The 20,972-nt window shown below is 45.4% G+C and overlaps 1 protein-coding gene across 1 annotated transcript; it reads right to left on the bottom strand.

Moving 5' to 3' along the window:
* Positions 1–999: 999 nt before the first annotated feature.
* On the bottom strand, positions 1,000–19,168 carry MS4A18 (membrane spanning 4-domains A18). Its single transcript, XM_057727132.1, has 6 exons — positions 18,701–19,168; positions 15,561–15,674; positions 8,824–8,880; positions 7,054–7,146; positions 3,734–3,847; positions 1,000–1,188 (listed from the first exon to the last, which is right to left on the bottom strand). Exons 1-6 carry the CDS (start codon positions 19,166–19,168, stop codon positions 1,000–1,002), a joined length of 1,035 nt encoding a protein of 344 aa, XP_057583115.1.
* Between the last annotated feature and the right edge of the window lie 1,804 nt (positions 19,169–20,972).

Below are 20,972 nucleotides of genomic sequence, written 5' to 3'. Positions count from 1 at the left end.
CAAATGTGTCATCCAGAAGTTGTGACTGGGATGCTTCAGGCCATCAGGTATGACCTTTATGGCCTTCACTCATTTTTTTGCCCCATCTTCCTTGCTCCTGGTAGAAAAGAGATGCTTGAGCAGACTTACTTACTGCAGTTATGCTAGGAGCGGTTGTCAAATTAGCAAGAGAGTGGCTGGTTGATTCCTTGTCGATGCATCGATAGGAAATAACTCTGGAGGTCTGTAAGGAGCCACTGCCACCCTCTTGTATGGCACCAGGAATGTGGCTTCCATTATCTTGACTTTGGGTCTGCTGTCAGGCTGGAGCCAGGACCCTGGAAGGTGGAGGGAGGTGAGGGGAGGCCCCTGCAGCTGACTCTCCATGGGCTGAAAGCACTTGCAGGGACGCTGCTAGTCCAGAGGGCACTTTGTGCAAATGGGGACAGTACCTATTCATTGAGTAAAGGTATTGTTTTAAGTTCATATGTATATCACTGGCCAAACCTGAACAGCTCTCTCTCTGGGGCAGGGGTGAGGCATGTTTCCAGAGCTCCAGACAACAGTGCCTGGGCCCATACACTTTCCTACTCGGTCACCCACGAGTGCTGAGGTGTCCACTCTGCTAGCCACAGTGTTCCCACTCTCCACTGCTCCCCCTGATCCTTGGGGGCGACCATGTCAGGGTCAGAGCTCTGGGGAAGGGGAAGAGTCAGACCTCCAAGAGTTCCACGGCTAAGGCAACAATTTAGAACAAGTCTCTGAGCAGTGTGCCTATACCAGGAGCAACTGTAAAAATGCACTCTGCAGTTCACCAAGGTTAAAGGATGCTAAGTCCTAGGGAAGTTATTTATGAATTAAAAAAAAAAAAAGACATCAATAACAAAAATGGAACTGAAGAGTAAAGAAGAGAGAAAATGATTGTTCATTTTGGACCAGCAACAGTTCTGGGTCTTGGGCATGGATGTTTCTGGGAGAAGGAAAGATTCAGCTGCACTCCTCATCATTGAAAGAGGTCATCTATTTCTGGGCAAAATCAGCTACATCTTCATTGGAGGGTGTAGGGGGCACCATTGGTGGAGCATTGCTGGCGTAGGTGGGGTTGGCAGGGCTTGTGGTAGTGCTGGCTGGGCTGGTGGTAGCGTTGATGGGGCCCATGGTGGCACTGGCTGGATTGGCAATGACTATGGTTGGAATTGCCGTCGTGTTCTGAAAGACAAAGGATGTGAGGCCATTAACTTCCTATGTGGTCAGTTGCAAAAATGGCCACAAATTCTTCCCCTTCCTGTTGCCATGCCCTTGGGTAGACCTTCCCTCATTGATGCTGGCCTTAGTCATGGAACTTTCTTTGGTCAATGGAACAACTGTAAAAATGTGAAGCAAGCAGAGATCTGGGAAGTATTTGCACATTGGGGTTTGCTCTCTCTTGCCACTCTTCCGAACACTGGGGCTGCCGGGTAAAGAAGCCTGGGCTGGCCTGCTGGATGATAAGACATAAGTGGGCAAGTTGTCCCTGTTGACAGATGGTGTGCCAACTGCCAGACATGCAAGTGAGAGCATCTGAGATGATCTAGCCAACAGGCAACTCACTAACCACCTGCACACTCATGGCGAGCCCAGCAGAGCTCAGCTGAGCTGGTCCAGACCAGAAGAACCGCCCAACAGACCTAGAGAATCACTAACCACAGAAGCGGCTATTGTTTAAGCCTCTGTATTTGTTTGATATGTAGCAAAAGCTAATTGACAGAGAAATTGGCAGCTAGAAGCAGGATAATAAAAATGTAACACGTGCATTGGCTTTGGGACTGGGTGGCCAGTGAGGCTGGAGAAGCCTGGCCTAACAGGCTGGGTGTAGAGTTACCCACGTTATATACTGGTGAAGCACTGTCACATTTTGGAAGACAGAAAATGTACCTAAAAACTTTTGCATCTTGCTAAGGAGGTCATCAGGTGTTATAAGGGGATGTCAGTAGTTTGCCCCAGCTGCATATGATAAAGTACTGGAAGGAAGAGATCAGATAAAGAATGATTCAGTTTGTAAGTAGTATTTGGAGGGAAAAAAGAGAGCCCAGGACTTGAAAAATTAGAAATTAAATTTGTCTCTTATTTCCAGGTTCCTAACACATAAATGACATTTGAAGTAAAAGTAGGTCTGAGAACAAAGATCAAATTGAGCTGTCTCTATACAACCCTTTGTTAAGACCTTTAAAAGATTTAAGGCAAGTGACTAGCAGACCCTTTCAAGTAGACAGAGAGGCTTCTAAGAATTTTAAGGGCGTGGGCCCATGGAAACTTAACCCTAAAATAGATATTGGTAGATTGAAAGAGAGAGGAATGTCTGGAACATAATCTCAGGTGTAGTTTTTGTCAAATGGTAAAACCCATAATCTGCTCTATAAAACACTCTCCCAGGTTTAAAGGAAATTGTATCAGCAAACCGACCATCAACTAGGACCAGCTTGGAGTGACTCAAACTGCAAAAAGACCTTTGGGTCCTACATTCTTCATACAGAAAGCAGGTTAAGAGAGCTACTTTTCTTCCTCAAGGTGAAAAAGATAGACCGTTTGTTATGGAAAATGGGTCATTTCTTATGAAAAAGGAAAAATGTTTCTGAGGGTGGAGCCAAGAGTTCAGAGGATGCAGTCAAGGCCATGGAGAATGTGGGTGGGAAGTTCCTCCGGGGAAGCAGGAGAGAACCGTGGTCTGGGCAGACTCTTCTGGGGAGCAGAATCAGCCTTTCATCAAGGAAGGTTCTCTGCTCCCAGCGTGGGGCAACAGCTGGCCCCAGGATCTCAGGATTATTATGGAGCCATGACTGCCCTGTATTTCCTGTTCTTCCTCTTACCAAATGAGGGGGCCCACTGCAGCTATCCTGTTCTTGTCTCCACCCCTTGAATCTGGAGTTGGTCATGCAACTTACTTTGGCCAAAGGGACATTAAAGAAGGTGATGCGAGCAGGACTTAAAGTGCTTGCCTGTGGGGGCTGGCTGTGTCTTGCTGCTCTTGGAACCCAGCTACTCTGTGAAGAAGCTCAGGCCAGCTACTGGAGGATGCAGTACTATGTGGAGCAGGGATGGGCTTTTCCTCCAAGGCTTTTGCAGTTCATCCATCCCTGTGCCAACCTGGCACCTGCTGCAGATGTCAGAGTGGGTCTATCTGAGGCCAGCAGAAGAGCTACCCACTGGTCACAGCCCACGTTGATAAGAGAATCACGAGCTAAAGACATGGTTGCTGTTTCAAGTTGCTAAGTTTTGGGGTAGTCTGTTATGCAGCAAAACTCAGCTGATATCCCCTTTTGGTGGTGAACTGAATGTTTGTGTTCCCCCAAAATTCATGTTGAAATTTTAACCCCCCAAAGTGACAGTATTAGGAGGTGCGGCCTTTGGGATGTGATTAGGTCTTGAGGGCAGAGCTGTCACGAATGAGATTAGTGACCTTATAAGAGACTCCAGAGAGCTCTGCTACTCTTTCTGCAATGTGAGGCTATAATAAGAAGATATTATTATAAGAGCAAGTCAAGAGGAGAGCTCTCACCAGAATCGGACCATTCTGGCACCCTGATCTCAGACTTCTAGTCTCCTGACTGTGAGAAATAGTTTCTGTTATCTACAAGCCACGCGGTCTATGGTATATTTGTTATAGCATCCTGAAACCAACTAAGATATCCTCTCAGGCCCCACTTCTCCCAATCTCTGGTCGCCTTTGCTACCCCCAGAGCATGCTCTGATTGCTGGGGCAGAGCCCAACACTCACCACAAACTGATTGCAGCAGACAGCCTGGCACCCAAAATGTGAGACCACGCAGGTGAGGCAGAACTCCAGCAGAGCAAAGGGGAGGACACCACCGGAAATTGTCTTCATTTCAACCTAGAGGCAGAGAGGAATCGGAGGCTTTTCATCACGTGGGGTGACTGTCTGGGTGACTGTCCACACCTGTAGGGCTCATTAGGCACTTGCCACATGCCTCACCTGGAGGACCCCAGACCCTCTCCCATGTGCTCTGTGGGGCGGTTGCTGTGGGTACTCCTTTCACACACCCCCGCCCTACCCTTGAGTGCACACGGGTCAGACTTCCAACTGCCAGCACTTGCGTTTCTTTGCCTTGGGGCTTTCTCTGGCCTTTGGAGCCCAATTTGCTGTTTGCACAACAGGTCCAAAATTCTGGGGAAATTCCAGGGCAGCCATCTATCAATGAGTGTCAGGGGCTAGCGGACAAATGCCCTCACTTCTCACCCCTGGGCTGAGAGGGGGTGACTACAGCATGTGTCTGTACCATCTTCCCAGGTGAGCTCCCATCGCCCTCAGTGTTGGATGAAGTCATCTAGAGGATGGGACTGCTAGTTGACCCTCTAACTGGACACAGGCAATCAGAGAGTCGTCACCCTCTCCCCTGTCCTTGGTAGGTACTTCTGCAGTGGGAGCCATTTTCAAGGATGCAGCCTTGAGAGTAAGCTGGTGTTGAGACCACCTGGATGGTATATGTGATTGGATGCTGTTAAGGCCTCTATATAAGCTTTTAGGATGCTGGTGGGCCGTGTGGAGATCGACTCACCTTGCAGCCACCCAAGACAAACCTCATACATGAGTTCCCTTGCTTATTAAACCTGCCATCTGCCAATCTAGAGTGGCTGCCTCTTTCTTTGGTCCCCCTGCCCTTCACACGTAGGGGCTGGTTTGCGAACCAACACTCAGGGTAAGTGACTTGATCACATGGCACTTTATTGGTCCCTTCTCTTCTCCCTTTCATTCCTCAATGCCCTGCTAGCATGTCCTTCCTCTCCCAAATAAAGTACTTTTCTCAGAGTCAGCTCTGGGAGGAACGCAAAGCGAGACCCGCCCCCCACCCAAGCACACTGTCAGCGTACATTGTGAAGAGGCTGGGGTTCGTCCCTGGGGTCAGGATCATCAGCTCTGCCTGGCTCCTGGCTTTTGTAGCCCTGCTTTCTGTGATCCTGCCTGGACGCTACCTTGGAAGGTTGGAAAGGACCTTCTAAGCTCCAAGGGGTCCTGCTAGGACAGTTCTGGCCCTGGCCTTGTCCCTGGCCAAGGCCAGATGGAAGAGGCCCCACCCTCTGTGGGGTGTGCGGGTCCACAGAGCTCCTGCAGAGAACAACACTCCTCTCTTGATCCCCTCTACACTCCTCTCTACGGCAGGGTTTGGGGGCACCCAGGCTGAGAATGCAAAGCCCTGGTGCCACACTCCTCTAAGTAGTCTCCTTGATTGACAGACGTCTTGACTACCAGTGACACCAGTGACCACTTAAAGTCACTGGCAGTCAAGACCTAAAGGACTTGCAGATATTGAAGCTCCTGACTCCCCATGACCGTGATCCACCCCCATGTGGGGATGTCCTCGTTGCTTGTGTTGGACTCCCAAGGCCAGCACCCTGCCTGCATTTCAAACTGAATAGGACCCTGCAGGACCTTCCAGGGGACAGATCGCCCCCCCCACCTCCGCCCCATGTCCCTCACCTCTTGTTTGTAGAAAAGCTTTAGCCTCCTAAGCCTTCCCCAAGTTCAAAAGAACAAAGTTAACCAGAGAAGTGAGAAGACACAGAAACAAAGGAAAGCAGTCAAGAGAGACAAAATAATAATAATTTAGCCATAAAACAAGGTCTGGGACCCTTAGTTCCTCCTCCAGGGCTATAGATCATATCCTGAGTGATATCCTTGAGCTGTTTTGCAGATTCTAAAGCTCCCACCAGGTGAAAGAAGTTAAGGGCATGCTGGTCATCAGCATATAGACCCCAGACCAGTTGGAACCAGAAGGTTGGTGATTGAGGGTCTTGAAACATCACCCTGTTACTGCACCATCAACCAATCAGAGACCTGTGCATGAGCTGACCCTACACCCTCTCCCTCACAGTGTTTTTAAAAACCCTTTCCTGAAAGCCTTCAGGGAATTTGGGTCTTTTGAGCACGAGCTGCCTGTTCTCCTTGCTTGGAGCCCTGCAATAAACACTGTACTTTTTGTCACCACCACAGTGTCAGTAGATTGGCTTTGCTGTGTGTCAGACAAGAGGACCCAAGTTTGGTTTGGTAACAGGTTTGTGGTTTGCTGCTGCATCCTGTAGATACCAAGTTACACCAGCTGAGCCTGCAGGGACCTCTCCCCTTAGGGAGTGCACTCTGTAGATGGACCGGGTTTAAGACCCTGCGCCCACCAGCCTTCCCTGGTCTGCTTGGTTAATCCTGAGGGAGGACCAGGTTGCAGGTAACCGTGGATCTTGTTCTGCAGGCCTACTCGAGGCTAGTGGTGTCCTGCCTGGCTCCCACTGGCCCTGACCCTCTCCACATCTGCTGGCTGCCTTCCTGCTACACTACTTTGCCCAGGCATTTCTGTTGGCCATGGAGACACATCTGCTTACCTGTGCAGCAGACTGGACCCTGGGGGACTTTATGCCCCAGGAGTAGTTTTCAATCAATAATGATGGCAGTTGCTGGGCAAGTACCCCAGGCCCCTCACCCCAGGACAGGGGTATAACTGAGGCAGTGTCTTCATTGTCTGCCAGCATCTCAGCAGGATTAAGCTCTGGTGGTGACTAGCTTGGTGATGCCCTTTATCTGTGGCTTCCTCTCCTAACTTATCTTATTCCCTCCCCTATCAGTGTTTCCTGGGAGAACCTCCAAATAAATGACTTGCACCTGAGTCCTTGTCCCAGCATCTGCTTTCTGGGGGGCCCTGGATAAGACAAGAACCTTGTGCCAGCACCTCCTGTTCGTGCGACAAGGTACCTCTTTCAACAGGTTCCTAGGGGCAGGCGGTCTTGTGGATTTGAGTGTAGCAGCTTCCCTGCCTGCTTGCCTTGGCACTTGCTGCCTCCAAGCAGGAATAAAACAGACATAAGGAGGGACCACATGGCTTCAGTTCTCTGAGCTTCAGTGTCCTTGTCTGTAAAATGGGGTCTATTTTGCCTGCCTCAGAAGTCAGGGGTCTTGGCAAGGGCTAAGCATTTTGGAACCTCGGGATGTTGTACCAAGATGGACTTTGGCTGTGATCCCTTCCTGCTCTGGAACAACCTCGTAAACAAGCCTTTCCAATCTTTTGGAAGCCTGGGGCACTGGACGCTCACCTGATGGGCAACGAACAGATCGGCGATGAGAATCAAGACCCCCATCAGGGCGAAGATTGAGCTGACCACGTTCATGCCAACACTGCCATTCACCTGGAGGAGGCAGAGGGAGAGGCATCGGTAAGCTTGTGCCGACTCTCGGGGAGCAGGAGAAAAGGCGTCAGTGCAGGAAAGAGATGGGAGTGGAGAAGCCAGCTTATCCCGAGTGCAGTGAGGTAAGAAGATTATTCTTTATTCAACATGCAGAGTCCACGTAGGGCAGGGACTCTATTTGTTTGGGAAAATACCTCCATACTTAGCTGAGGGGCAGGAAATGGATTCGGAAGCCAGGTTGGAAGGAGAGAAAGCAAGGATGCTGAATCGCTCTATGGAAGAAATGAGCAGGGGTGGGGTGGTGGTGGTGACAGGGGGGATGAGCAGGGATTCCGGGATTGTCTTGAGAGAAGAGAGAGGGAAAGTTCTGGTCCTGCTGGCGGGAGGCTGGAGTCTGGGCTGGCAGGGTTGGTTGGGGAAGGTTTTCAGAACCAGAAAGTCTAGTATTCCATTTTAAAGGATCTGCTGCCCAGTGTTGAGATGCTGAAATCCTCCAATCATTCACTCTCTGTCTCCTGCTGAAGCTGGGGAGTGGTTCATGGGAATGGAGATGGGGAGGGAATACAGAAGGGACTATGTTCACCTGTGGGCTGAGGCTAGGGCAGCTGGCACACAGAGTAGAGACAGAAGTAGAGACTTCAACCCGAAGTCAGGCATCAGAACCGGAGGGGACTGGGAGCCCCCCAGGAATTGGCAGGCATCTTGGAGAGGGCATTGGACTTCCCAGAGGATGTGGGACAGAGTTCAATTCATTTTTATTAGGCTATGAAGGAGCACTGTGAGCTCAGCTGATATTGGGGTGCCAGGGTTGAGGAGGGGGGAGGTCCTGGTCCTGTTGAAGGGGATGGAGTAAGATAGACTGAGGGGCAGCAGAATTTGTCTTACAGACTGGGGATTGGTCATTGGAAACTCTGTTACACAACTCAGCTCCTAGCCGATCCATCACTTTCCCATTAAAAAGGCAGAAGAGACAAGGAGCCATTTGGAAAACGTGGAGAAGGGGAAGGAGGACTCAGATCCAGGGATGAAAGGAGGGTGCTTTGAAGCTCTACATTTCTCCCTAAGCTTCTTAGGGGCCACTACAAAAAATCAAAACATGTGCAGTTACATTGCTGGCTGCTGAGACAGAAAATGGCATTCCAAATGTACAAGGGAGTTCTGGGTCCTGTGTCCTGTTGTTTTGACTCTAAACTGTTCAAGGCAAACATTCCCATCACTGTTCTAGGTCCAGCCAAAGAGAAGGGTGAGAAATGCCTTAAATAGGTGGCTGAAATGTACACACATTTCCATTTGGCCTCCACCTGGCTTTCTGCTTAGTTCAGAGCACCCCTGTGTCATTGTGTTGTGAATACTTGTGAGTTTCCCCAAATACCAAGCTTTCAAGTAGTTAAATGCAAAAGGTGAAGGCACAGCTCTGGAATCAGAGGACTCTGGGTTTAAATCCTGGCTCTGCCACATTCCTGCTGTGTGATCTTAGTCCAGTCACCTGACCTATCTGTGCCTCAGTTTCCTCCTCTGCAAATGAGGACCAGATCTGTGGGGACTGAATGAAGCAAAGTATATAAGAGCACTGAACCCCAGGCCAGGGCCAGGCCACTCAGCTACTGGGAGGCCTCTTTCCCATAGAGAGTCACATTCTAACATTCAGGGATGATCAAAGATGGAACTGTAACTCACCATACAGGGGTTGGGGTCCTTTTCAGCCTGCCCTGAGAGGGATCCAGATATGATAAACTATACAGACAAAAAGGAGAAAGAGAAATTGTGCAGTGCGTTGAAAAAGACCATTGTCCATTAAGAGGCATAGCTCGCAGCCAGTCTTTAAGCTCTACATACCTTGTTTCCCAAGATGTGCAAGTCTATTTACCTCCTCTCAACATTTTCACTATCCCAGTAGTTGGATGCCAAATATACCAAATACCACAATACTCAAACTTCTGTGGGTCTGGGTTAAAACCTTCTTTTTCTCTAAAAGCCTGCATTTTGTGCCAGGATGCTAGAAGCCTCATTTTTGTGCCTGGTTCCCGTTGGGTCCATTGCCTGGGCATAGGCATTGCCCAAACTCTTTGATTGTTCATCTGGCCTCATGCTTCCCTATTCTTGACTGTGATCTTGGAAAAGCAGGGACAGGGTAGCAGGGTGAGCAGAGCCTTGGGGCTGGGAGACAGGAGACCTAAACTTCTGCTCCACTCTTGCTCCTAACTCACCTTGCTGTGACCCAAGACAAGTTGCTGCCCCCGCCTGGGGGTCCTAACTAGCCCTTGATGCTTCAAGGCTGGTGATGGGTGTATGAACCCAGAGGCAGTAAGAACTTGGTCCAGTTATGAGAGCCTTGAACTGAGGGGTCCTGGGCTCTATCAAGACTTTCTTTCAACACTTCCTGGCTGTGAGGCTGTAGTCATCTCTCCTAACCTCTCTGAGCCTCAGTCTTCTCATCTGGCAAATGGATATAAACTAACAATCCCTGCCCTTTCCACCTAAAAGTGGAGGTGGGTCATGCAGTTCTAATGGGAGAATAGGGTGGGGTTATAAATGGGGAGGTTGGGGCCTTGCTAGCCCTCTTGAAGCTAATCCCCAAAGGAACTTACTTCTTCTGCCACTGGGGAAGCTGGAAGTCAGTAAGGTTAGGAGCATAAAGCGCAGATTTGGGGCTTGCTAGGAAGCCACTGTGGGACTTTCAGGGGGGACTGGGAGCATGACAGGTGCCTGTCCTCCCTAAAGACTTCCACATTTCAGCAGGAGGTGTTATATAACACCTCCTGCTGAAAGCAACTCTCAGCCTTTCAGCCATGACCACATTCTTCACAGATGGGACTTGTTTATGTTCAAGGTGTTGTCCCCAGGGGGCAGATGTCCTTGTCACTTTATGTAGGGAAAATAAGCCTGGAACCAGGTCATCAGGGTGGTAAACTAGTCTAAAATCTGGCCAACTCAAGGCTGTGTTTTATTTTTATTTTATTTTTATTTTTTAAAGCTCTTTATTGGAATTGAATTGCTTTACACTCTTGCGCCAGTTTTTGCTGCACAACAAAGTGAATCAGCTGTATTTATACATATATCCCCATATTCCCTCCCCCCTGTGATTCCTTCCCACCCTCCCTATCCCAGTCCTTTAAGTCATCACCCATCATCGAGTTCATCTCCCTGTATTATGAAGCAGCTTCCCACTAGGTAGCTATTTTACATTTGGTAGTGTATACGTGTTAATGCTACTCTCTTATGTCATCCCCAGTTCCCCTTTCCACCTCCACAAGGCTGTATTTTAATATTGAAGACTCCAAGTTTGTAGTCAGGGAAAAGCAGATTGACCTATCCTAACTTTTCTTATTGTGACTTATTTTTTACATGTAAATCTAAAAGGGGAGGGTATTTGGTACCTTTTTGACATTTTTACTTAACCCACCATGCAGTAATCAATTTAGGTTTGTAAATGAATTTCAAAAATTCCCAGCTGAAAAAAAACCTGAATGGATTAAAGATATTGACATATCTGGTGATCTCATGACAATGCTGGAGATGCATGACACCAAAGGTCCCTTCTAGCTTGGAAAGAATAGTAATACTGGAATGGATCTGGGAAGTTACCCCACTGGGCACAGCTCTCCTGCTTTCTAGACAGACGATCTCTTTGCACTTCTGTTTAAACTCAGTTTCTTCAGCTGTAAAATAATCATAGTAATAGCTCCTTCCTTACATTACTTTTCATAAAGATCACTGAGATGCTGTCTGAGAAATACTTGTAAATATTAAAGTGCTCTAAAAACATTTATTGTGATGAATCCTTGTAAATTCAGAAGGAAGCTTTGTTGGATGATCAGAAATCCTGAAAATTAAAACCTAGTTCCAGATGATTTGGTGCAGGAACTAAAACCTAAAAGTTACCTGAAATCTAAGAATGCAGGAAGAGGATAATAGCCAGTATAAAGAGACAAGAAAGAGAAATAAAAACATAAAAGGATTGAGAAAGAAGAAACAACAGTGTAATTATTAGTCTGCAATACAATAGTCTACACAGAAACCCCAAAAGATCCTCAGTGCAAATCACTAGAATTAATAAGAAAGTTTGGCAACTTAACTAGATATAAGATCAAAACACAAAAGTCAATTGCACATCATGAGACTAGATACCAATTGCAGGAAAAAAATTGCAAAAAATACAAACACATGAAGGCTAAACAATATGCTATTAAACAACCAAAAGATCACTGAAGAAATCAAAGAGGAAATCAAAAAATATGTAGAAACAAATGACAATGAAACCATGATGACCCAAAATCTATGGGATGTAGCAAAAGCAGTGCTAAGAGAGAAGTTTATAGCAATACAATCCTACCTCAAGAAACAAGAAAAATATAGAATAAACAACCTAACCTTATACCCAAAGCAATTAGAGAAAAGAATAAAAAACCCCAAAGTGAGCAGAAGGAATGAAATCATAAAGATCAGAGCAGAAATAAATGAAAAAGAAATAAAGGAAACAATAGCAAAGATCAATAAAATTAAAAGCTGATTCTTTGAGAAGATAAACAAAACTGATAAACCATCAGCCAGACTCATCAGGAAAAAAAGGGAGAAGACGCAAATCAATAGAATTAGAAATTAAAAAGGAGAAATAACAACAGACACTGCAGAAATACAAAGTATCATGAGAGACAACTACAAGCAACTATATGCCAACAAACTGGACAGCCTGGAGGAAATGGATAAATCCTTAGAAAAGTACAACCTTCCGAGACGGAACCAGGAAGAAATAGAAAATATGAACAGACCAATCACAAGCACGGAAATTGAGACTGTGATTAAAAAATCACCCAACAAACAAAAGCCCAGAGCCAGATGGCTTCTGAGGTGAATTCTATCAAACATTTAGAGAAGAGTTAACACTTATCCTTCTCAAACTGTTTCAAAATGTAGCAGAAGGAGGAACACTCCCAACTCATTCTATGAGGCCACCATCACCCTGATACCAAAACCAGACAAAGATACTGCAAAAAAATAAAATTACAGGCCAATATCCCTGATGAATATAGATGCAAAAATCCTCAACACAATATTAGCAAACAGAATCCAACAGCACATTGAAAAGATCGTACACCATGATCAAGTGGGGTTTAACCCTGGACTGCAAGGATTTTTCAATATATGCAAATCAATCAATGTGATACATCATATCAACAAATTGAAGGATAAAAACCATATGATAATCTCAACAGATGCAGAAAAAGCTTTCAACAAAATTCAACACCTGTTTATGACAAAAACTCTGCAGAAAGTCTGCATAGAAGGAAACTACCTCAACATAATAAAAGCCATATAAGACAAACCAACAGCCAACATCATTCTCAGTGGTGAAAAACTGGAAGTATTCCCTCGAAGAACAGGAGCAAGACAAGGGTGCCCACTCTCCACTATTATTCAACATAATTTTGGAAGTTTTAGCCACAGCAATCAGAGAAAAAAAAAGAAATAAAAGGAATTCAAATTGGAAAAGAAGAAGCAAAATTGTCACTATTTGCAGATGGCATGATATTATACATAGAAAATCCTAAAGATGCTACCAGAAAACTGCTAACACGAATCGATGAATTTAGCAAAATAGCAGGATACAAAAGTAATGCACAGAAATCTCTTGCATTCTTATACACTGACAACGAAAAATCAGAAAGAGAAATTAAGGAAACACTCCTACTTACCATTGCAACAAAAAAGAACAAAATATCTAGGAAAAAACCTACCTAAGAAGGGAAAAGACCTGTATGTAGAAAACTATAGGACATTGATGAAAGAAATGAAAGACAATACAAACAGATGGAGAGATATACCATGTTCTTGGATTGGAAGAATCAACATTGTGAAAATGACTGTACTACCCAAAGCAATCTACAGATTCAATGCAATCCCTATCAAATTACCAGTGGCATTTTTTACAGAACTTGAACAAGAAACTTTACAATTTGTATGGAAATGCAGGTGACCCTGAATAGCCAAAGCAATCTTGAGAAGGAAAGACGGAGCTGGAGGAATCAGGGTCCCTGACTTCAGAGTATACTACAAGGCTATAATGATCAAGACAGTATGGTACTGGCACAAAAACAGAAATATAGATCAATGGAACAGAATAGAGAGCCCAGAGATAAACCCATGCACATATGGGCACCTTATCTATGACAAAGGAGGCAAGAATATACAATGCAGAAAAGACAGCTTCTTCAATAAATGGTGCTGGCAAAATTGGACAGCTACATGTAAAGGAATGAAATTAGAACACTTCCTAATACCATCCACAGAAATAAACTCAAAATGGATTAAAGACCTAAATGTAAGGCCAGACAGTATAAATCTCTTAGAGGAAAACATAGGCAGAACACTCTATGACATACATCAAAACAAGCTCCTTTTTGACCCACCTCCTAGAATAATGGAAATAAAAACAAAAATAAACAAATAGGACCTAATGAAACAAAAGCTTTTGCACAGCGAAAGAAACCATAAACAAGACAAGAAGACAACCCTCAGAATGGGAGAAAATATTTGCCAATGAAGCAACCTACAAAGGATTAATCTCAAAAATATACAAACAGCTCATGCAGCTCAATATCAAAAAAGCAAAGAACCCAATCCAAAAATGGATGGAAGACCTAAATAGACATTTTTCCAAAGAAGACATGCAGATGGCTAACAAACACATGAAAAGATGCTCAACAGAACTAATCATTAGAGAAATGCAAATCAAAGCCATAATGAGGTATCACCTCACACCGGTCAGAATGGCCATTGTCAAAAAAATCTAGAAACAATAAATGCTGGAGAAAAGGGAACCCTCCTGCACTGTTGGTGGGAATGCAAATTGGTACAGCCACTATGGAAAACAGTATGGAGGTTCCTTAAAAAACTAAAAATAGAACTACCATATGACCCAACAATCCCACTACTGGGCATATATCCTGAGCAAACCATAATAATTCAAAAACATACATGTACCACAATGTTTATTGCAGCACTATTTCCAATAGCCAGGACATGGAAGCAACCTAAATGCCCATCAACAAATGAATGGATAAAGAAGATATGGCACATATATACAATGGGATATTACTCAGCCATAAAAAGGAATGAAATTGAGTTATTTGTAGTGAGGTGGATAGACCTAGAGTCTGTCATACAGAGTGAAGTAAGCCAGAAAGAGAAAAACGAATACCGTATGCTAACGCATATATATGGAATCTAAAAACTGGTACTGATGAACCCAGTGACAGGGCAAGAATAAAGATGTAGATGTAGAGAATGGATTTGAGGACATGGAGGTTGGGGGAAGGGGAAGCCGGGACGAAGTGAGAGTGTAGCATTGTCATATATACACTACCGAATGTAAAATAGATGGCTAGTGGGAAGCTTCTGCATAACACAGGGAGATCAACTCAATGATTGGTAATGACCTAGAGAGGTGGGATAGGGAGGATGGGAGGGAGGCTCAAGAGGGAGGGGATATGGGGATATATGTACAAATACAGCTGATTCACTTTGTTGTATGGCAGAAACTGGCACAACAGTGTAAAGCAATTATACTCCAATAAAGATCTGGAAAAAAAAGTCAATTGTAAGAAAACAAGTTAATTGCATGTCTATATATCAGGAATAAGCAGTCTGAAAATGTAATTTTAAAACATATTTACACAAGAAAAATAAAATTTATTTAACCAAGGAAAATGAAAAAATATTTAGGAAAAAATAGAAAAAAATATGTTTTTATGGAAAAGTTAATTACTCTTTATTGAAAGACATTAAAGGAGACTTTAAAAATGGAATGATATACCATATTCGTGGATCAGAGGGCTCAATTTCATGAAGATGAGAATTTTCCCTAAATTGGTTGTAGATTTAGAATAAGTTAAATCAAAATCTCAAGATAGTTTTTCATGGAATGTGAAATTTTGATGGATGATCAAAAGCTAAAATTAGTTAAGACACTCCTGAAAAGAAGGGGAATTCTAGGTATCAAGATTTATTATAAAACCATAACCAATTTCCCTCTCTCGACTGGCTTGACAACCAGCTTACAGAATTCCTGAAAAATTTACAATTGGTTCTGGGGACTGGTAGGCTCTAGCACACAACTTCATGTGCTCTGATTTGCATATGAGATCTTTCATCAAAAGAGGACCCAGAAGGAGTGGAATAATTAAAGCGCCTAATATGCTTGTGTGTAGCTAAAAGTTCCTTAGAGGCAGGAGGAGGAGTTGCTGGGGCACAGGGTAGGGGTTGGGTCCTTAACCCTGTCCTGCACCTGCAGAGTTAGGGGCTAGCTATGGGTTCCCAGGGCCATATTGCTGGGAATGGATTCCACGCTCCTTCCTCCTTCACTCCCCCATCCCCATCTGGTAACCCAGAAGGAGGCCACGGGGCCTAGTACTCACGGATATTCCTCCCCAGACCAGGTACCCTGACAACCCGGTCACAGATTCTGATCTATACAGCAAAGGATTGATTGCAGAGAAGATGTGCATCAGACCGATGAGGATCTGGATGGCCTGCCGGGGAGGACAAGGCATCATGAGACAGAGTGGAGCTGGGGGCCTGTGGGCTTGCAGCTGCACCCAAGAATCCCTGAGTGTGACTGGTGTTGGGGCCAACCAGATCAAAATCTCTGGGGGTGGGGTCCATGCTCAGGTGTTGTCTTAAAAGCTTCATAGGTGGTGCGAATGTACACCCAGAGTTGAGAGCCACGGGCATACATGAAGGGCGGGACAGTTTAGAACAGAGGGGGAAACATCTTCGCTTTGGACTCTGCAGAGAAGATGCCTGGGCTGGGGCTTTGGCAGCAAACCAGCTGCATGGCCTCAGGCAAGCACCCTCTCCACGTCTCAGTTTCTGTATTAAGACAGGGATGATCATATCTGGCTTGCAGGGTTGTTGTAGGGATTAGAAAAGGTGCCCATAGGGAATTCCCTGGCGGTCCAGTGGTTAAGACTGCGCTTCCACTGCAGGGGGCACGGGTTCGATCCTCAGTCTGGGAATTAAGATCCTGCATGCCACAAGGTGTGGCCAAAAAAAAAAAACCCACAAAAAAAAACCGCCCGTAAAGCTTACAGACCCGGTCCTGGCACGTGGCAGGTGTTTCCAAGTCCTCCGCTCACGCCTTTCCTTGTCCCCACCGCCATGTGCTCCTTTCAGCCTTCCTTGCCACATGCCCATGATTTCCCTTTGCAGTGATACTCCTGGGACCCTCAGTGCCTGCAAGTCCTGTGTTTCTCCCCTTCCCCTCTGCTTTTCTTCCACTATTGCCTCTGTCTGAAATGTACTGGTTTACCCCCAAAGTCCTGTCCTACCCTGACGACCAGCTACATCATTTTACTGACCCCCTCACCCCCATTCAGGACAGATTCCCTCCTATTTGGGGGTCCCGCAGCACTTGCTATACCTGAGGAGGTGGGGGTAGCATTTGACTTCTTCAAGCCTCAGTTTCCTCTGGGGTCAAGTGACCAATGTTGAACAGATGCTTCCAGCTCTCAGGCTCCATGAGTCTAGGACTTAGTGACAGATCTGGATTTCACGTGAACCACTTGTCTGCGTGCCTGCTTTATCTGTATCTTAAGATACAGACATTGTTTCTCCCAAATGAATTGTAATTCACTAAAGACGGTCTGTGTTTTGGGCTTTTCTCTGTGTTGGAGCAGACTCCCCAGGCATTTGCCCTAACTTAAAATAATTCTTCCAAAAGACTTTAAAGTAATTGGGGCCCAAAGTTAACACGGATTTGTCCAGTATTAATCAATAGTAAGGAGAGTAATCATAACATGAAATTATAATTACTATGCAATATCATATGATATCTTTCCCTATTGAAGTTTTTCAGACCTACATTGTACATCTGCTTTAACTATTAAAAAAAGGGCACAGCAACCAGAAGTAAAGAAGGTCTGTGTTTGGGACTTCCCTGGTTGTCCAGTGGGAAAGAATCCACCTTCCAATGCAGGGGACATGGGTTTGATCTCTGGTCAGGGAACTAAGAACCCACATGCCTCGGGGCAGCTAAGCCCATGCCACAACTACTGAGCCTGTGTGCCTCAACTAGAGAGAGAAAACCCACATGTCACAACTAGAGAGAAGTCTGTGTGCCGCAATGAAAATCCTGTGTGTCGCAACTAAGACCTGATGCATTTAAAAAAAGAAAAAAAAAAAAAAGAAAGAACATCTATGTTAAAAATAAAGATTAAATAGATTAAATGTCTCCCTTCCTGGGACACCCATGCTGGTGCCCCTTTGATGATGAACCCCCTTCCCAGGTGCTGAGGTCATACTGACTTGATGTGTACATGCTGGTCTGTTTTTTTTGAACCCTTAAAGACATGTATCACTGACTTGTATGATGTTCTTTGTTCTGACAAGATGTAAAACTGTGCTGAAAACCCTGCTGCTCTGGAGCAGTTCCTTAGTTATCTGAGGGGCTGTCTTCCAGGTTATACTCCTCAGTTTGGCCCAAATAAAACCCTTTTCTATTCCTATCATAGATTGTTTATTGATTATTTTTGTTGGTACTGTTTTATAGAATTTAGTCCAAGAGTTGACTTGGATAAGTTTAGGATGCAAATAATGCCTTGCTCTTGGTATAGTCCACTGGTTTGTCTGTTCCTGAAGGATCAACAAGGAGAGCTGGGCTGGGGAGAGTATGAGCCTGTCCTTATCCTCCTGCTCCCAGCAGAGGGTTGGATGCTCTCGGGAAAGCTGGACAGTTTGCACTCTTCCGCACCCACCACAGTTTGCACATATCTTATGGCAATTGCCAGAAGGTATTGTAATTACAACAACTGCAAGAATCAAAGCCCCTTCTAGGTCTTCAAGGATGGTGTCTGGCCCATCTCTGAGTCTCTAGCTCCCTGCAGAGCGGCTGCCACGTTGAAGGGGTGAATGCAAATCAACTGAGCACCTGTCGCTTGCCTGGCTCCATGCTAGGAGCTGGCCGGGGATCTGGTGGGTGCAGAAAGATCTGGTTGGTCCCTCATAAGTGGAATCAAATTGAGCTTTGCAAGGTACCAAATAAAATGGAGGAGGCAAGAAAGGAGCAGGAACCACCTGGGTTGAAGAGGAAATTCCAGAACATCAGAGTTAGAAGAAATTTAAGATTGCAGCTCACTAGACCTTCTCTTTCTGAAGATGAGGACATGGAGGTCCAGAGAGGGGAAGAAGTGTGCCTGAGGCTGCACAGCACATCCACCAGGCTCTGAAACCTGTGACTTCCTTATCAATTGTCTTTTCAGGGCAACGTTTGCTGACTGTGAACCTGAGAGCTGGATAGGGGAGTCAGCTTTTTTGGTTTTGTTTTTTTATCAGTTTGCCTCCAGCAAAGACCAAGTCTCCATCTGGGGGGTGGGGGTTGGGGTGGGAGGGAGGCAAGGGAGGGGCTGGCCTCTGTGGGGTCGTCCTGACCCAGCCTTCAGAAACTGCCACCTACCTCTTTGGCCTTTGCCCTCTAACTTCCTTCCCTTCCTTATCCAAGTGAACTACAGCTGGGCTTATGAAGTTACCCAAACTGGAGAGAAAAAGAAGTCACACTCACCCCCAGTGTTCTGACCTCCTCATTTACGAATTTCTTGGGATTAAATGTAGAAAGTGATGCAAATGGCATGTTCCATTGGAATTGGTTTGAGGTGTGCATCGGCCCAGGGATAAGATTTGGGGGATACTGAGGGTCCCCAGGCAGGGTCTGGAGGTCCGTGGTTCCCAGTGAGTACTGGATCACCCCCGGTGGGCTCTGCAAACTGGCCATTGCTGCTGGATGCTGGAGCACAGTGGGTGGGCCCTGTGTGGCTTCCACTTTCACTGGATTCTGGGTCACCATGAGAGGCTTCTGTAAGTTCACTCTTCCTGCATCACACTCAGTCACTCTTGATGTTAAGTAAGTGGTCACGCCCACAGGCTGCCCCTGGCTTCCAAAAGCCACAGGGTTCCTGGCCTGGATGACGTGGACATTACCTGGGGCAGTAATGCCAGGCACACCGTTGGCTTCTACCGCCTGCTCGGCCATGATGCACAAGTCCTGCAAAACATGTAAGACAGTGCATTTTCCCTCCTCTGAGAAAACGAGCACTGCATCTTACCCCATTCTTACCTTTAGCTTTATCTTCATGAAAATAAAAACCACCTAGTGAGATATTATAAAGAATGATCTTCTTGCCTTCCTTGTAGTCCGTGTTCTTTGTGATGTGCTGGTTTTTTTTTTTTGTTTTTGTTTTTGTTTTGTTTTGTTTTTTTTAATGGGTTTGGATTTGCAAGACTAGGCTTCCCAGGGCTCCTTATCTTTGTAGACCCTTTGTTTACAATTTAGGCAGTGGCTTTGTTTAGAACCCTGAGTCTGATGTTTCAATCTGCCTGCCTTGAGTTATCTGAGTGATCAGATGCTACCTTTCCATCCAGCCCCCTGCTCTGGCCACAGCTGATTGGTTTGGGGATGGACAAGTGACCCCAACTGGGCCCATAACTTTTGAATCCTGGGAATTGGGAAGTGGACCCAAGAACCATTGTGGGATGGAGGACTGTGCAGAGCCGGAGAGGGTACCATTTGTGTCATGTATAGGGGAAGTGGAGTGGAGAATGTCAGTTAACAGGGTGAAAAGAATGAAGCTGATATGGTAGTGGGGTGGAGCGGGGGTGGGGCAGTAATTAAAGAAGGGGGAGGAGAGAGAGAGACAGAGAGAGGGAAACACTTTGGATCCTGATGCTTTTTAATTTTGGTTCCAGGTTCTTATTATCTGCAGCTGTACTCTCTGCCCTTTAAAATCTCTTGGTATCACTAGTTAACTGGTTATGGGTTTAATCTAATGAAGCTAATTTGTATATGACTTTTTAACATTAATTGGTTTTGGAGAGAAAACCCAGACTGTCCCTGGCTACCTGCCATCCCAGGAGGGACCCTAGACCCAGTGAAACGGGAACAATCATCCTTTTCATCCCATGAGTCGTGTCCATGTTGGTGATGTAATTAGGGCCATGTAGGAGTTTTGCTGATTTCTATTTATTGTGTTTAAACCATTATGGTGCAAGGTACTGGGGATTATGATAGTGGCCCCACCCTTCCTAGCATGTAGTTTCAGATGAGTCCTGAGCTTTAGAGATAGCTGATAAGGGAATCACTTGGAGTGTGACTTGGGATCTGGTCCTGATTTGACCTCTGATAAGGTGAGAGACTTGGAGAACATCTTAATTTTTCTATGCTGATGAACACGGATGCAGTGGATGGGGGTGGACACGTAGCCTTAGACCCTGACGATGGCGGCAGGTGGAAAGATTTCCCACTCAGGTGAGAGAAAACGTCACTTGCATCATTCACTAATTGATGTTAATTGCTGTAGTTGCTGGTCTTGTCTCTCCATCTAAATTGTATACTCCCTGCTGGCAGGAAACTGAGTTCTATGGTTACTGGATTCCAGAAGTCTGCTATCAGGTGGCTTTTTTTCCCTCTTTCACTATGTAACTATATGTTTATTTATTTATTTAGGGTTTTTTTTTTTTTTTGGCTTTTTTTCAAAGTGTACAATTTGATATTTTTTCCTTATTAGTAATGTATATATGGCAATCCCAATCTCCCAATTCAGGGGGCTTTCTTGCACTTTTAAAATGAATCCCTCCACATCTTCCCTCATTGTCCTAACTGCTTCCAGATTGAGAAAAACACTCCAACTGTCAACAACTAACCTGGGTTTGGCACTGGCTGTTTGATTAGCACTATTTAATATTAATCAGCTAAAAAAATAAACTCACAGGCAAGACAGCATCAGGGCTAAGAGCTCAGACAGCCTTGGGTCCATTTCCCAGTTCCTTCATTTACTAGT

Source organism: Hippopotamus amphibius, chromosome 3 (assembly GCF_030028045.1).
Source record: "Hippopotamus amphibius kiboko isolate mHipAmp2 chromosome 3, mHipAmp2.hap2, whole genome shotgun sequence".
Classification (NCBI taxonomy): domain Eukaryota; kingdom Metazoa; phylum Chordata; class Mammalia; order Artiodactyla; family Hippopotamidae; genus Hippopotamus; species Hippopotamus amphibius.
Note: the sequence above shows the minus strand (reverse complement) of the source record. Positions and strands in the feature narration are given on the sequence as shown.

Coding starts and splice junctions, on each gene's coding strand:
- MS4A18 (XM_057727132.1), bottom strand. CDS start 19,168: ATGGCCGAGCAGGCGGTAGAAGCCAACGGTGTGCCTGGCATTACTGCC. Junction 7,147..8,823: donor AGGACCCCAACCCCTGTATG/GTGAGTTACAGT, acceptor TGCCTCCTCCAG/GTGAATGGCAGTGTTGGCAT. Junction 3,848..7,053: donor ATCTGTTCGTTGCCCATCAG/GTGAGCGTCCAG, acceptor CTCTGCCTCTAG/GTTGAAATGAAGACAATTTC.